The sequence below is a fragment of the Elgaria multicarinata genome, chromosome 16 (genome assembly GCF_023053635.1).
Source record: "Elgaria multicarinata webbii isolate HBS135686 ecotype San Diego chromosome 16, rElgMul1.1.pri, whole genome shotgun sequence".
Classification (NCBI taxonomy): Eukaryota; Metazoa; Chordata; class Lepidosauria; order Squamata; family Anguidae; genus Elgaria; species Elgaria multicarinata.
Genome location: NC_086186.1, coordinates 27,521,914 through 27,539,007, shown reverse-complemented (window position 1 = coordinate 27,539,007; position 17,094 = coordinate 27,521,914). Strand labels below are relative to the sequence as shown.

Here is a 17,094-nt window from a genome sequence, read left to right as displayed (position 1 = left end):
TAATTGACAAGAAGAACCGGTGGATTATCTAGCTCAGATGTCTATGTGCTACCTCCAGTATCTGAGACAGTAAGCCTGTGTGCACCAGTTGCTGGGGAACATGGATGGGAGGGTACTGTTGCACCATGTCGTTCTTGTCAACAGCTGGCCGGCCACTGTGTGAACAGAGTGCTGGACTAGATGGACCCTTTGGTCTGATCCAGCAGGGCTCTTCTGATGTTCTCATCGGTCTCATTGGATATGAAGCGGATTCCTATATGATCCAAGACCAAACCCTCCTGCCCACCCCAGTGCCCTGCTGGGTCTCCTTCACTACTCTAAGAATGTTCCGCCCCAAGAATAATCCTGCAACCATATACATCTATTATGTCAATTAGGTTTGCAGATCCTATAAGCCCTTTCCAGAAGGTCCCCTCCAAGCATACACTAAAAACGTAGAGGGGGAGCATGACTGTACCAGTTGGCCCAAACCGCGCCATCGTGCACCCCGCAGACCTGATTCCCCCAGCGCCTGCATGTTTGGTAGGACATCTGGAAAGGACAGCGGGACGCCAATATGTCCGCCTTTAAAGACTACCCACCAAATGCACAAACGTTGAGGGGGTGGGGCCTGCAGGGCCTGTGATGTCATGGGCGGAGCCAGTAAGTGTGTTGTGTCATTCTCCCCCCCCTCTCTCCATGACGTTTACATGTGCAGGGAAGGACCTTGAAAGGGGCATGTCTTGCATGTGCTTGGCAGGCAAAGAGCTCTCCAGGGTGCTGAAGCTGTGCCCCTCGGATCCTGGAAACGGTACACAGCTCCTTCCTCGTCTTTGGGGACTTCGTCAAGCCTTGCTCACACACACACACTTTCTGGCCCCTCTTTGCAACCATTAAGGCCTAGAGACTTAAGAACATCAGAAGAGCCCTGATGTGGGATCAGACCGAGGGTCTATCTAGTCCAGCACTCTGTTCACACAGAGGCCCACCAGCCATCAACCAAGGACCAACAAGCAGGACATGGTGCAACAGCACCCTCCCACCCATGTTCCCCAGCAACTGGGGCTCACAGGCTTACTGCCTCAAATACTGGACTTGTTTGCTGATAGTTGCTGTTGACTTTCAAACGATAGCCCCAAATCCCTGGTTGACAAAGGCTCTGTCTGACGCCACATGCAGAGTTTGCGTGGAATCACAGAAGGCACAAAGCCACAGAGAGCAGGGGGGCATGAACTGCTGAGAAAAGCAAGGTGCAGAGCGGAGAGCTCCAGGTGGCTCAAGCAAGTCAGCCAAACCACACAAGCATTCACAGGGGAAGACAAAGAAAAAAACACTAGTCTCTCTGACCCTATCCGTCTGGGCAAGCAGGTCTTTGTCTTCACCAGATATGTCTGTAAGTAAAGTCCATTCGAAGAGAAGATTGGGTGGAGACATGGTAGCACTCTTCGAATACTTGAAAGGTTGTCACACAGAGGAGGGCCAGGATCTCTTCTCGATCCTCCCAGAGGATCGAGAGTGCAGGACCCGGAACAATGGGCTCAGGTTACAGGAAATAAATGCAACAAAGAGGTGATAACCTTAACCTAACACAGTATAAATGAAAACAAGGAAGGAAACAGGTAAAAAATGCAATTTTATATACTAAAATATAACATTAAAAATAACATACACAGAGCATTTCACAAGTACAGTAATACGACAAGATAATCAGAATGCTAGACAGAAAATGCTCAGTAAACTTGATCCATTTGGCCAGACTCGTTTCGACCCTTGGTCTTTCTCAATGGCCAGTTTGCCAAGCTCTCGGGGCTGACTTAAAAGTTCCAAAAATTAAACAAAACCCTGGCCCAAGCTCAGTCCTCAGTGCACTACCCCAGGAGTAGGCAGTCTTCAGGCTTAAGAGATCCGCTTCCTTCTTTACTAGAACCACCTTGTGCAAAAGGCATGCACGCAGAAGTAATTCGGAGCCTAGGAATTTGTTTTAAGTACCAGAACTGAGTGGTGCTCCGTCAAGATTCCTTCCGTGTCCTGGACCACCTGAGCAACTCCTTACGGATCTCTTGCCTCCTTAAGACTCCCTCCTTCCTTCTTTTGCCTTCCCCTTCCCAGTAACATGGGGTTTCGGGTGAAGACATGGAGTGATTGGCACACCAGGCACTTCAGGTTTTACACAACAGCTTACTAGTATATTAAAACAGCTACATTACAAATAACAGCATTTAGTCAATAGAGCTGAGTGACACAAAAGCACTAAAATAAAATATAAGTTGCAAAAACGAGAATTCTTTTCCCCTAGCTGCACCCAGACTTCTTCAAGCTGCTTCTTCCTGCTCTTTCCCCATGCTCTGGTCTTTTCCTGCTCTCTCTGGAGGTCCGGCGCTCTCCTCTCTTTTTATACCCTTTCCCCACAAAACAGAAAGTACTGTTTCAACCTTGAAGAAAAGAAACTGAACTGGAGAAATGAAACTTAACCAGGGAAATGAATATTAACCGGAAAAATGAAACTCCACCCTCCCACGAATACCCCCTCCCAACTGAAGAACCCCAGGCCTGACATTATTACTGTAGGCCTCAAAAGTTCACAAACTCACTGTCCTTCCACACTCAAAAATCCATGCCTGGTTAGCCTTCATTTCAACAGGTACAATTTCTGCCTTGCCTGGGTCAAATCGTGTTGTTGCTGCTGTTGTGAAACACTTGGGAGTCAGAAATCCTTGCTGATCTGCAACTCCCCAAGATTTCAGTTGTCTATCCAAATCCACATTTTGACCAACCTTGCACTACACCACACTAGCTGACAGAATTTGGCTTTATTTGTTTTTTAATGCAGACCGTGCACAGTGCCTACTGTGCCTGGCTTAAACAGAGGGCAAATCATCAGCCCTTGAGGCGAGGAGAATCCAGGGTCGGCAACAACCTAGATCCCTTTGCTTAGCATTCTGGGATTGAACCCTCTGTCCTCCTCAGCCTTCTTTCTTTTCCATTATAGAGGCCGAGAGATTGACAGGGTTTAAAACTCCCTTCAGACCTTTGACCCAAAGACTCGGAGTTCAGGGCAGTAGCTAGCGGCCTCATAAAGCCTGTACATTCTGTGTTTTCTTTGTGTGAACTTGGAGAAGTCCGGGCACTGCATTTTTCTGACGTCGTTAAAGGCTGCAGATCTTGTAACATGCTAATAAATTACACAGGCCTTTGATGCTTGCAGCTCTCCCCCACGCCCTGTCCCTGAAGCTCTGGAAAAACTGTTCCTGTAGAACATAAGTTTACGGATTTATTTATTTATTTATTACATTTTTATACCGCCCAATAGCCGAAGCTCTCTGGGCGGTTCACAAAAATTAAGCTCCATATCCCATAATACATGAGTAGGTTAACTGTAACCTCTTCTTGATCATCTCAGAGTGCAGGACACAGGCTAATGGGGTCAAGTTACAGGAAGCCAGATTCTGGCTGGACATCAGGAAAAACTTCCTGACTGTTAGAGCAGTACGACAATGGAACCCATGACCTAGGGGGGTTGTGGGCTCTCCCACACTGGAGGCCTTCAAGAGGCAGCTGTACAGCCATCTGTTAGGGATGCTTTTAAGATGGATTCCTTCATTGAGCAGTAGGTTGGACTTGATGCCCTCATGGGTCCCTTCCAACTCTACTATTCTATGATTCATCTCTGTTCTTGGCTCTACCACTGCATTTGTACATGTTTGGCTTCATGGTGTATCCAAAATACCAGTTGCAGCTATCCAGAATAAACAAGCACTGACTATAGTGTGGCATTTTATCATAACATGTAAAAAGAGAGGGGTTACTGACCAGAAAAAAAGAATGAAAAGGTACCAATGATACATGAAAAAAACTGTTGTGGTAAGCGTCAACTATTTATGACACACTGAACAATCACTGTGAACATATAGATACAATCATGAATGCCAAACAGTCCAAGTGATGTACTAAACGGCGTAAGATAGTGACTCCGTATATATTTAGCTGTTTCGTTTCTTCATCAGATCACTCTGAACTCTAACTGCAGGCAGCTGGTTGTGAACATCCACTGGGTGACCACCTTCCTTAAAATGGGAAGAACTCAGAGATGTAGTATCAATGTGTTTCTCGGTTTTATCATAACAGCCATGGATTTATACCTGACTGTGTTGTCAGTGGGGCAGTGAACCCGCTCTGGATTTCAGGCAGAACCAGTCGGGACGTTACAGGAGCTCTCCAACTCTAAAGAAGCTGTCAGCACCTTGGACAGCTCTTTTGGAGTCCTGACTAAAACCTGGAGCGGATTCACCGCCCCACTAGCCCTCACTGTTTAGAACCAAAGTATGAGCGTCTTCAGGAATGGCTAGTCTAGATTACCAGGAGGAAACCCAGCCCGCAAAACCCTTCTCTCTTTCTTTCCGCTGCTGTGTTCCAGTGCCGGCAATGCCGTCCCTCTTCATCAAGGTTCTCAACAGCACCGCCATTCAGGCAACGTGGGAGCCCTCCCTCAAACTGGGCCAGCACGAAGGGTTCAAGCTCTACTACCGCAAAGTTCATCTCTCCCACTTCACCGGCCCCATGCTTTTGCCCAGTAACATCACGTCTTACAATATTACCCATCTTGGTGAGTAGGGAGGAAGAACATGGAAAGACAAAACAGAGGACAAGTGGCTAGTCCCTGGTGCCATTGAGAAGGACCTGTTCATCAGCAGAAGGCCCACTGGCCTCACCATTGCGGCCATGCGCCCCCGCCCCCAGGAATGTGCAGCACATTTCATTAGGGTGTACACCCAGGGATTTTTTTTTCAAAGGTGATCATTTATTGAATACTCAATCATAAAGGACATTTTTTAATTCATTTATTTATTAGACACTGTAGACACCGATGCCCTTCTACGTGATCGGCTTGTCTGACTGTGGGAGGGCCATTGCAGGTGAGGGGAGAATTGAGGAGATGCTTATTGCTTGAGGCATTAGGGTGTGCCTGGGCACACCCGGCACACCCCTTGTGCACACCTACACCCCCCTCCTCTCCTGCTCAGCACTGTGTTTGCACACTCCCCCACACATGGCTGCCAATGGCACACCCCTTGTTACTGTGTTTCCTTAGATCAAGGGTGGGCAACTTCAGACAGTCTGGGGGGCAATTTTCCTCCCTGCCTCCTCCCACAGCAGGCTTGTAGCAGTAGCAGCTGCCAAAAACAGCTAAATTTGTCCTTAGTTGTCTCCATAACGGTTTGCTGCCAAATTTCATCAGCAAACTGCTGTTTCTCTCTCTCTCTTTTTTTTACCTGTTTTTTTTGGGGGGGGGGTAATGAGGGTGGGTTACGGGTGGTGGAAGGGACTGCAGTGTACATTGCCCACCTCTGCCTTAGATGCAAGAGAGTGCAGCACCTGGGTGATAGGGTCGGCAACCAGTGATTTAAACGAATGAACCGCATTTGAAAAGGCACCGCCGTCTCCCCTGCCCTCTTCCTTCCAGATCCATCAGTCGTCTATGAAGTCAAGTTGCTTGCGTACAACCAGCATGGGGACGGGAACTCCACCGTCCGTTTCGTGTCGCTCCGAGAGAACGTCGAAAGAACGGGTGAGGGGGACAAGCTCTCCTGCGCAAGCCTTTATTTTATTTATTTATTTTCAGTATTTATATACCGCTCCCCATTCAAAATTTCAGAGCGGTGTACAAGGTCAGATAAAATTAAAACAGAATAACACACTTTTAAATAGGTTTTAAAAGAAGCAAAACGTAGAGTGAACCATGGCTGGTCATAAAGGAAAGGCTTCCTGGAATAATGACGTTTTCAGGAGGCGCCGAAAGGAATATGAAGTTGGCGCCTACCTGACCTCCAGAGGCAGGGAATTCCACCGGAGGGGGGGCCACCACGCTGAAGGCTCTTCCCCTGGTGGATTCCAATCGGAGGATGGATTATTATTATTATTATTATTATTATTATTATTATTATTATTTATATAGCACCATCGATGTACATGGTGCTGTACAGAGTAAAACAGTAAATCGCAAGACCCTGCCGCATAGGCTTACAATCTAATAAAATCATAGTAAAGCAATAAGGAGGGGAAGAGAATGTAAACAGGCACAGGGTCGGGTAAAACTAACAGTGTAAAGTCCAAACAACATCAAGTTTTAAAAGCTTTAGGAAAAAGAAAAGTTTTTAGCTGAGCTTTAAAAGCTGCGATTGAACTTGTGGATCTCAGATGTTCTGGAAGAGCGTTCCAGGCGTAAGGGGCATCTATGTGGAACCACCGGGAGCAGGCCCTCGGATGACCTCAGTGACCGGGCAGGTTGGTAGGGGAGAAGGCGCTCTCTCAGGTGTCCTGGTCCCAAGTTGTTTAGGGCTTTGTGCACAAGTACAACAACCTGAACAACCATCTGTCAAGTATGCTGTAGGGTGGATTCCTGCATTGAGCAGGGGGTTGGATTTGATGGCCGTTTAGGCCCCTTCCAACTCTACGATTCTATGATTCTATGATTCAACCTGGCCCGGTAGCGAATAGGCAGCCAGTGCAGTTCCCTCAGCAGAGGAGTTCCATGCTGGAAAGGGGCAGCTCCAGACAACAGCCGAGCTGCAGCGTTCTGCACTAGCTCCAGCTTCTGGAGCAGCTTCAAGGGCAGCCCCACATAGAGCGCATTGCAGTAATCCAAGCCTTGGGAGTGAAGGCCCGAACTGAGGAAACCAGAGAGGGCCAGGGGCAAGGCATTGGATAGGGGGTGACTAGACGTGAAAATTGATAAGAAAAGAAAAATGAGGGAGCTGTATATCTGGAACGTCCCTTGGAAACGTCGCTGCTCTTGTCAACAGATTAAGGTCGCAATCCTACGCAAGTTTAGACAGAAAAACATCCTACAAACTCCCAGCATTGCTGGGTGTTTGTAGGACATCTTTCCGTCTAAACATGTATAGGTTTGCGCCTTAAGCTTCCCTTTAAGTTGCGGACTGAAGGAGCCTCCAGATCCCCCTCAAAGCCTTGCTTTCGGGCCAAGCAAAAACTTTCTGCCCCAGCAAACTTTGCTTTGGCACAGGCATGTATCTTTTAAAACTAGGCATATTCAGGAATCGATCTCGCGATCCTCCGAGTGAGAATATCCCCTTTCAGTTGTGTTCCTTTTTGTGTGTTTTTTAAATAGCGTTTCCCCTCCCTGCCTTCCTCAGCATCTTTCCCCCCGCCCCTTTTTTCAAAGCGTAATCCTAAAAGCAGGGAGGGTCTTGTTTTTTTTATTATTATTATTTATTGATCTGTAAGCCACCCTAAGACACTTTTCTGTTGATGAGCAGGGTAAAAACGCTTTAAAGAAATAGAATTTTAAAATATTACTCTGAGCTGGAAATTGCAGAAGATCCCTGGCAAATCTTTTCACTCTTTTGTTGTCGTTTTGAATTGGCTTAGTTCAGGGCGGGGAGATCTCAGTCTTAGGGTGACCATATGGAAAGGAGGACAGGGCTCCTGTGTCTTTAACAGTTGCGTAGAAAAGGAAATTTCAGCAGGGGTCATTGGTATGCATGCAGCACCTGGTGAAATCCCCTCTTCATCTCAACAGTTAAAGCTGCAGGAGCCCTGTCCTCTTTTGTATCTGGTCACACTAGGCAGGGCTCCTGCAGCTTTGAAGAGGGAATTTCACCAAGTGCTGCAGGCATACAACAGACAGGTGCGGAAAAAGAAGGAAAACCTCGTGAGGGAGTGAAAAACAAGCCAAAGGCAGGGGCGGAACCAAGGATATCTTCTGCAAAATATTATTTGTAAAAAAGTTTAATGAAAGTGCCAAGTGCCTATGCGTTTCGGACGCAATGCGTACTTCCTATATTTTGCACAACTGTTAAAGATACAGGAGCCCTGTCCTCCTTTTCATATAGTCACCCTCCCCAGTCTACAGGCCCCTAACTCACAAAAGAATTCCCCTGCGTGCCGCTCTCCTTATTGATGGATTGATTGATTTTATTAAAACATTTGTACCCCGCCCTAGATCACTGGGATCTCACGGCAGCGTACAGATAAAATCGGAACAATGGAAACATAAATAACATACACAGCTAAAAATGTATTAAATCGTTAACAAATTAAAACCAGTAGATTTTTTTTTTTTAAAAAAAGTAATAAAAACAATTTAAACGATGTGTAACCAGGAAAAATTTAGTCCTCAAACGCTTTGATAAAGAGGCATGACTTAACTTGGCGCCAAAATGAAGCCAGCGTCGGCGCCAGTCGGGCCTCCAAGGGGAGGGTATTCCACAACCGGGGTGCCACCACGGAGAAAGCCCTCTCCCGTGGCCCCTTCCCAACTGAACGCATGAGCTGTGCACAGGGGAATCCCCTTGTTAACTCCCATCACTGATAACAGGGAGATTCCCCTGGGGAATCCCTAGTGGCGCTATCATAACTCTGTAGAGAAATGGGCCCAGCTTCCATTTCTCATTGCTTGACCCACAGAGAAAGGGAACTGTACTGTTTCCAGGTCTAGAAGGCAACATAATTGCATGGTATTTGTTCATTTAAAATATTGTTAATGCTGTTCCTCAGCCCCCCAAAAAGCCCCCTGGAGTCTTTACAATCCATCAGTAACAGTTATTGGGGCTAACCCACTCTCAGTGGTCGGGTGTGGGCTGTTGTTGTTGAACCATGGATTGGTTGTGGAACCGTGAGTTAGCAGATGGTCTGAATGGCTGCAGGCTGGCTTGTTATAACCACGCAGTGTGGCTTGTGAACCGCCCTGAACAACCCAACAACAAACCATGGCTTCTCAAGGTGGCTTGTTCGAGAAAACTAAGCCACACTGCGTGGGTTAACAAGCCACGCTGCGTGAGTTTGGGGTGTTGATTTTTTGTTCTCTGATGATTATCTTGATGTATGTTATTGTTTTAATCCATTTTAATTATGCCCCAAGTGCCGGGGTGTGTGTGTGTTTTGCGTTGAAAGGCAGGGCACACATGAAATAAAGAGATGAGGGTGCTCTGGCCTGGCTCTCAGTGTCGCGTTACGTCCCCCCTAACCAGGGCTGAACCCACCGTGCAACTGCATGAAAGATGAACAAACGAACAAGACGTCAGCTACCGGGATCATCATCGGGATCCACATCGGAGTGACCTGCATCATCTTCTGCGTCCTCTTCCTCATGTTTGGGTACAGAGGACGGTACGGATCTCTCGGCTCGCGGGGCGTGCGTGCGTCGCGTCTGCCAGCGGCAGAAAGCTCTGCCTCAGATTTCTCAGGAGGTGCTGGACTGGCTCCTCATCAGGAACACTTTAGGCCCAGCTGCCCCAGCTGCCTGCCCTCCAAACGCGTCGGACTACATAGCTGGGGATAACGGGAGTTGTAGTCCAACACATCTGGTTTGGGGGCACATAGTTCAGGGAGGCTGCTTTAGGCATAGATAGGGTGACCCTATGGAAAGCAGAACAGGACTCCTGCAACTTTAACAGTCGTACAGAAAAGGGAATTTCAGCAGGGGTCATTTGTACGCAGGCAGCACCTGGTGAAATCCCCTCTTCATCACAACAGTTAAAGCTGCAGGAACTATACTAGAGTGATCAGATACAAAAGAGGGCAGGGATCCTGCAGCTTTAACTGTTGTGATGAAGAGGGGATTTCACCAGGTGCTGCATGCATACCAATGACCCAGCATTGGGCAAAAGGCGAGATACAAATAAATATAACAACAACAACAACAACAACAATAATAATAATAATAATAATAATGACAGCTGCTGACATTCCCTTTTCTATACAATTGTTAAAGATACAGGAGCCCGGTCCTCCTTTCCATATGGTCACCCTAGGCATAGAGTATCTTGCCTTAGAATCCATAGCCAAGGCTTCTGTTGCTTCCAGTTCCCAAGTATTACATTTCTGTACTTGGCTTTTGGGCCAAGAAATTTGGAAGGAAACCTCAGAAATGAGGTCTGAAGGGAGAGATGGGTCACAGCTCTGTAGCAGCCCCTGCCATCCCTCTGGCCTTCCCCACACTCCGCTAGAACCAAGTGGAGGCTCCAAAACACACACACACACACACACACTTTCAAACCCAAATAAAGATGTGTCCCAATTCATTTTAAAAAAAGAATGTTAAGAAATAAAGGGAGCCATTTGGGCATCGGGACAGGGGTCTGCGGGCACCTTTGTGTCCATGGCACCAGGTCTGGACTCATGTTAGGAAATGAAGTCATGTAAACCCAGCAGAGATACTGGCCAGATTGCTACTGGTGGATTCCCTCCCAACTCAAACATGGCAGTGAGTTAGACCCTGAGAATTAGCCATACCCATTCTCTAAGCCATCATGGGGCCATTTTGATAGACTTAGAAATATAGGAAGCTGCCTTCTACTAAGCCAGGCCCTTGGTCCCTCTAGCCCAGTAGTGTTGACTCATAGAAGTCCATCAAGTCCAACCCCGCTGCTCAATGCAGGAATCCGCCTTAAAGCATCCCTGACTGAGAGCTGTCCAGCTGCCTCTTGAAGGCCTCTAGTGTGGGAGAGACCACCACCTCCCTAGGTCATGGGTTCCATTGACATACTGCTCTTAGGCCACAGTTAGACCTAAGGTTTATCCTGGGATCATCCAGCGTTCGCCCCTGCCTGAGCACTGGATCCTCTGTGTGTCACCTAGATGAACAGGTTTGACCCCTGGACGATCCAGGGATAAACCTTAGGTCTAGCTATGGTCAAACAGTAAGGAAGTTTTTCCTGACGTCCAGCCAGAATCTGGCTTCCTGTAACTTGAGCCTGACTGGCAGAGATGGCCCTCCAACGTTTCAAGCAGGATCCTTCCCTCACCCTATCTGGAGAATCCGGAGGTTCAACCGGGGACCTTCTGCGTGCAAAACAGGTGCTCTGCCACTGAGCCACAACCTTCTCATATACTTCAGGGTATGTAATTCCTGCGATGCCCATGAAAGTGCACTGCCAGAGAGGTTTTTGTTCTGTCTCTCCTTTCCACAGACTGTTGATGTGTAAAAATGTCCAGGAGCAGCTATCCACTCCGCAGATCCCAAGAAGCCAGAGGAATATGACGGGCCTGGCGCTGAACGGATCCGCGCAGAGGGACAGGGACGACCCAGGCACAAACGGGAAACAGCGGGATATGAATGAACTGGAAAGGCTGTTCCCAGCGCCGGCTTCCCCTCCTGATCAACGCAGTAAGGGGATAGCGGTAAGAAAATGGCGCAAGAGAATGGGGACTTTTGTTTGTTTCTCTCGTTTTAAAATGTAAACACTAGGGGCCCGTTCAGAAGACACCTTAAACCATGGCTTTAACCATGATGGTTAAGCCAGAAAGCAGTTTTGGATCTTTGGGATAGGGAGGGATGCCATCCTTCGCCCCTCCAATTCCTCATTCCTCTCGCTTGCTTGTTCCGTTGCTTTGTCCCTTTCTTTCTCCTGCCCCTCCTGTCGTCCAAACTGTAAGCTCCTTGGTGCAGGGAGCTATCTTTGTAGTTTGCACTACTCGCTAAAACGCTGTGGACATTGATGGTGCTATAAGAAGGTCATGAAATGTACTAGCAGCAATACTACTTGTGCTCCTAACAACGAATCAGACTAAGACAGCAGTCCTATGCACACTTAACTAGGCGTAAGCCCCATTGAACTAAGTGGGATCTACTTCTGAGTAAATGTGTACAGGGTGGCACTGTAATTCTGCAAAGTCCAAACATGTCTAGTCTGGCACGGGTCCCCTTTACTGCCTATCATTTGAAAGGATCAGTTTTGGGCTGTTAAGACATCTGACTAAGATGACAAGGACGATGTTGATGACGATTCAGGTACACATGGCACTTTTCAGAGTAACATAAACAGAAGAAGGGCAGGCCTGTGAGAGGCCACAAAGATGGGCAGACTGAATTTTGGCAGCAGGGGGAGGAAAGGGGGAGACACAGGCCATGGCTAGACCAGGCCTGCCTGCCTGCCTGCCTGCCTGCCTGCCTGCCTTTCTTTCTTTCTTTCTTTCTTTCTTTCTTTCTTTCTTTCTTTCTTTCTTTCTTTCTTTCTTTCTTTCACTTATATACCGCTCCCATAGCCAGGGCTCTCTGAGCGGTTTACAGAAATTCTAAAATTGAGATAAAAACAAGTATACAAAATTTAAAACTCTAAAACACAGAACATACATACATAAAGCATTAAAAACCGATTAAAAACTAAACATGTGGGTAATTAGGATGTGCCGCCATATGCCTGGGCAAAGAGGAAAGTCTTAACCTGGCGCAGGAAAGATAGCAGCGTTGGCGCCGGGCGAGCCTCGTCAGGGAGATCGTTCCATAGTCTGGGGGCCACCACCGAAAAGGCCCTGCCCCTCGTTGCCACACTCCGAGCCTCTCTCGGAGTAGGCACCCGGAGGACGACCTTAGATGTTGAACGTAGTGACAGCCCTGTCCTCCTTTTCATATGGTCACCCTAGCTTAGCTCTCAGGCCTCACTAGAAACCCATGTGATTTTCGAATTACATGGAGGTGTGTTTATGCGTCTCCATTCCCAGTGGAGAATGCATAGAAAAGGGAATTTCAGCAGGTGTCATTTGTATATATGGAGAACCTGGTGAAATTCCCTCTTCATCACAACAGTTAAAGCTGCAGGAGCTTTACTAGAGTGACCAGATTTAAAAGAGGGCAGGGCACCTGCAGCTTTAACTGTTGTGATGAAGAGGGAATTTCCCCAGGATCCCCATATATACAAATGACACCTGCTGAAATTCCCTTTTCAATACAACTGTTAAAGATAAAGGAGCCCTGTCCTCCTTTTCATAGGGTCACCCTGTCTAAGCAAAAGGTTTGGTGGGAAAGGCGGCTTTTGAGGAGGAATTCCAGCCAAAGGGACCAGGGGAATTTGTGGTGTTGTCTGTTAGTTCCAGGACAGGCAGCACCTACTTTTTAAAGAGGGCAGTTCACGACTCCTGTGCATTGAAAGAGCCATTTTTCGCTTCCATTCCTCAGCTGGATCATATTCCTCCTACCTCACCGAATGAAACGCAGATATCCACGCTTCCGCCGGATGAATTCAGCATCATCGAAGAGCAAAGCGACACCCCGTTTCAAAACCTGCCCTCTGGCGCCCACAGCAGACTTCTGCTCAACGTCAGCCAAGAAGGGCCAGCTCCAGCCAATGAAGAATAATTGCCAAGACTCTAAAGCTTCTTAGAGGACGCACCAGCCATCGTTTTTCATGTCTGGCGATGCCTTTAAAATGACTCATCAATCTCAGGTCAATTTAAGATTTCTACAGTCTGATTCGTATATATATATATATATCTCCTGAAGTTTGTCTTTCTGAGCTGCCTCAGGGCTCTTAGTACATTCCTTCCCATCTGGATCTCAGCTGTTCGTTCTACAGCCGCTGGGTTGGTGGCTTCTCAAGAGATCTTTGCCCGACTCCTCAGTCAACCTGGATACCAAATGCAATGGTGTTTCCTTGTGGGCAGCTTTAGGACAGTTACGCCGGGGATCCACTTTTGTAACCTGTCTGAGAAATTGACGTACGACGGATCCCTCCAACTTGGCTCCAAAAAAACCCGCTCAGGTGCTTGGTTGGCCAAACTTTTCCATGGGTTGACTGAAGTTTTCGTCGTTCGCATTCAGCTCTCTGTAATTCTCAGGATGTTTTGTTGCCGATTAACTATTTTAAAGGCAAAGCAAGCGTGTCAAAAAAAAAGAAAAGGAAAAATAAAAGAATAAGAAAAGACTTGGACCGATATCCCAAGTAAACCCAGAACCTACCTCAACCGGAATTGAATGTCTTCTGGGAAGAAGCAAATATCTTGTGTCTTCCTTCGCTTTTCAAAGCTAGTAGCGTAGCACTTGGTCAGTACATGTTTTGGTACTACCTCAGAAGTCACACTCCATGTCCACCATGTTGGTTGTCGGTTTCTTATTTTCCCCCTCTCTCTTAAGTATTCCTTTATTGTCATCGTCGTTCCAATGTAAAGCACTTCCAAAACCTTGAAAGCAATGTTCTACCTCAAGACGTTTTTTATAGAAGAACCGTTGTGTCATGTCGTCAGAGCCCCCTGCTCTTCACCTCCCTGTTTTCTGCTCGGTTCCAGTATTCCAAAATTGAAATGACAACGAGCAACGTGGATTCATGTACAGTAGTGATTGTGGATGACATTTTCCTCTCTAGTGTTATAAGCTTTACTTTTAGGCAAGTTGCTAGCTGACTTGTGTAGCGTTTTTCTGTGTCCAGAGTTGTTTTATATCATGTTTGTCTTTTTTAAACTTTAAAGACTGTTAGGGTTGTAGCAAAACGGCAGGCCACCGGTCACCTAAAGATCACTTTTGCCTGTAATGGGTTACTACTGGTCACGGGTTACTACTGAAGAGCTGCTCTCTGTCCAGTACATCACTCAGAGCTGCTTCACAACATGCGTGTTTACTTGATGACTGCCGTATCAAGTGATAATCACATGTGTGAATGGGCATCCCGATAGAACTTTGCACCCAGGGCATTTCAGCTTCCAGTTATCAAATGCCTTCCACCAGGTCAGACCTCTGGTCTAGCCCAGGCTCATCTCCTTTGACTCTCCAGGGTCTCAGGCACAGAAAGATCTATTTCTGATCCCAGTGATCCTTTTTAACAGGAAATGCCATGGCTTGAACCTGGGACCCCCTGCATGCAACGGAGCGATGGCGTCTCCATTTTATACGGAAGAGGGTCCTCTTGGTTACTCCCCCTTCAGCATCCTGAAGGCGAATCGTAGCCTCTCCCCTGGTGAGGGCACGTTGGTCCATCTCACCAAGTGCTGCATGTGCTATCTGGTGGGAGTTCGCTAGGGCAGCAGGCCAAGAAGGTGTCTTCTGTATTCCTCTTGCCTGAACGTCTTTGAACTGAAGGTGCTCAGGTGTGGGGCTTGATGCATCCAAAGCTGGCGCTCTACCACTGGGCGTTCCCCACCCCAAGTACAGGATGCCATGCAAAGCTGCGTGTCAGCCTTGGTCATCTCAGGCTCATCTCAGTATCAGACCAGCTTGTAGTATCTAGGCCATCAAAGTGATGGCACGGGTCTCTGCGAAGGAGGCCGCAGACAAAACTGTTTGCGAAGGGCCGGTGCCTCCCGCAGATCTCCCAAACACTTGAATTTCGTGGCACTTGAAGCTGCCTCAACACTTGGTCGCTCCCCCTGTTGAGATGTTCCCCGTGGCCATTGCTCCTTAGGTCACCGGTGGCAGCCCAGCTGGTTATAGACCTCATATTTGAAGCCTTAGAATGTAGCGTGTTTTCTCGATAGGCTGGTGACCTACCTCAGTACAAGTAGTCAAAGCAGCCGAACGGTAGCGGAAAAAGGATGAGTCACCTATCTGACATGTTCGCTGGCGGGAGACAAAGAAGATTCTCCCCCTCCATTGATGTAGGCAAAAGGACTCTGCAAAATGTGCACGGGGCGCTCTCTCTGGGCTAGGTGAGCTCCCCCGCGTCTCGCCCATGGCAGGAGCAAACGTGCCCCGACCCTTCCCCGTGAACGTAGGAGCGAGGCGGACTGCTTTCTCGGCCTGCAACGTGGGCGCTTCATGGTCATGTTTGTTTGTTTGTTTTTAAAAAATGATGGATTCCAATAGCTATTTTTATACACGGTGGTTAAAAATAATAAATGAATTCAATTTTGGTTAAAAGACAAAGGGGGGGGGAAATCAAAGAGGGCGGGGGAGAAGCTAATTTAATTTTTTTTTAATGTCAACTAGTCTATTATGGCCTTTCTTCCTTCCTTCCTTCCTTTCTTTTTTGAAGAAAGCTCATTAAAAGCTCCCTAAATTCTCCATCGTCAGCACCAGCATGAGGAGATGTGGACCCCTCCCTATTTGTCAACTATTTTGCTTGTTTTGTGGAGTGTCTACATTCAGCGTGTAAATATCACCCGGCAAGAAGAGGAGGAAGTTAAAAGTTAGTCTATGTAGAAACCTCTTGTTTCGTGGCCGCCGTCCAAAAGACGGTGGCAGCAGAGCGGGGCAATTGGCGACTAGGTGTGGGGGCAGGAGCTTGTGTGAGGAGAGAGAGCCAGCGGTGGGTGGGAAAACCTGGGCGGGGGGCTCTTCCTTTTTCAACTCCCAGCGGGCCTGTCTAGCCTCAAGGCCAGAAGTAGCTGTAAAAAGTATCCCTGCAAAGAGAGAAGAAAGGAAGCTGTATTCAAAGAAATGGCACGCATTTGGGGAGTCCCATTTTAGGCCTACTTCCAGACTACTTTGAATTAAATCTTAGCTATAAACTCCAAGGCCCACTGCAGTGCTGAAGCTATACCCCGACACCTATTTCCGCTTATCTTTAATGCCAACTGTCGTACCATGCCCCCCTCAGGAACCCTGGGAATTGTAGTGCGGGATGTGTGCTGGGAATTCGCTGTCAGAGATCCCACCCCAGTGAGGCATGGACCCTGTTCAAATGACACACTAAGCCACAGTGGTTAAGCCTTTTGAGCTAAACATTATGGCTCAGCATGTCGTGGGAACCATGTCTTAGCGCATCGTGTGAACCATTTCTAACCATGGTGGCTATATAAGCATGGTTTAAACATGCTCACTAGCCATTTACTGCAAAAAGGTTAGCAGCCTAATCATGGCTTAGCGTGTTGTCTGAACAGGCCCATTGAGACGAGAGCAACCGTCTCCAACTTAGAGACCTCCAGGTGTGTCGGACTGGCTGGGAACCGCGGGAGATGCAGTCCAACGTATTTGGAGGTTGGGGAAAGCTAGACTAGAATCATAGAATAGCAGAGTTGGAAGGGGCTTACAAGGCCATCTAGTCCAAGGCCCAGCTCAATGCAGGAATCCACCCTAAGGCATCCCTGAGAGATGGCTGTCCAGCTGCCTCTTGAAGGCCTCTAGGGTGGGAGAGCCCACAACCTCCCTAGGTAACTGGTTCCATTGTCATACTGCTCTAACAGTCAGGAAGGTTTTCCTGATGTCCAGCTGGAATCTGGCTTCCTGTAACTGGAGCCTAGAGTGTGGGGCATAGGCCAGGGCGAGCCACGTTAAAATCCTTGCTTAGCCAAGGAGGTCGCTGCGTGATCCTGGTCTGATCAGCATTTCTTGGTGAGATAGCCCACCCCTTTTTATGTGGGTGGGCTATCTGTATATGCCCCCCTACATTCCTTGGATGGAAAATAAGAATCTCTCGGTGCTCTTGCAGAAATGAAGTACAGTACGCCGTG

At 47.7% G+C, this 17,094-nt stretch overlaps 1 protein-coding gene across 1 annotated transcript in view; it reads left to right on the top strand.

Moving 5' to 3' along the window:
• IGDCC3 (immunoglobulin superfamily DCC subclass member 3) overlaps positions 1-13,097 on the top strand; it is a 110,681-nt gene extending 97,584 nt beyond the window's left edge. Inside the window, 6 exon segments of the mRNA XM_063142662.1 lie at positions 4,394-4,582; positions 5,441-5,545; positions 8,967-9,105; positions 10,908-11,118; positions 12,893-13,018; positions 13,020-13,097. Coding sequence (XP_062998732.1) covers positions 4,394-4,582; positions 5,441-5,545; positions 8,967-9,105; positions 10,908-11,118; positions 12,893-13,018; positions 13,020-13,097 — 848 coding nt within the window.
• The last annotated feature ends 3,997 nt before the right edge of the window (positions 13,098-17,094 follow it).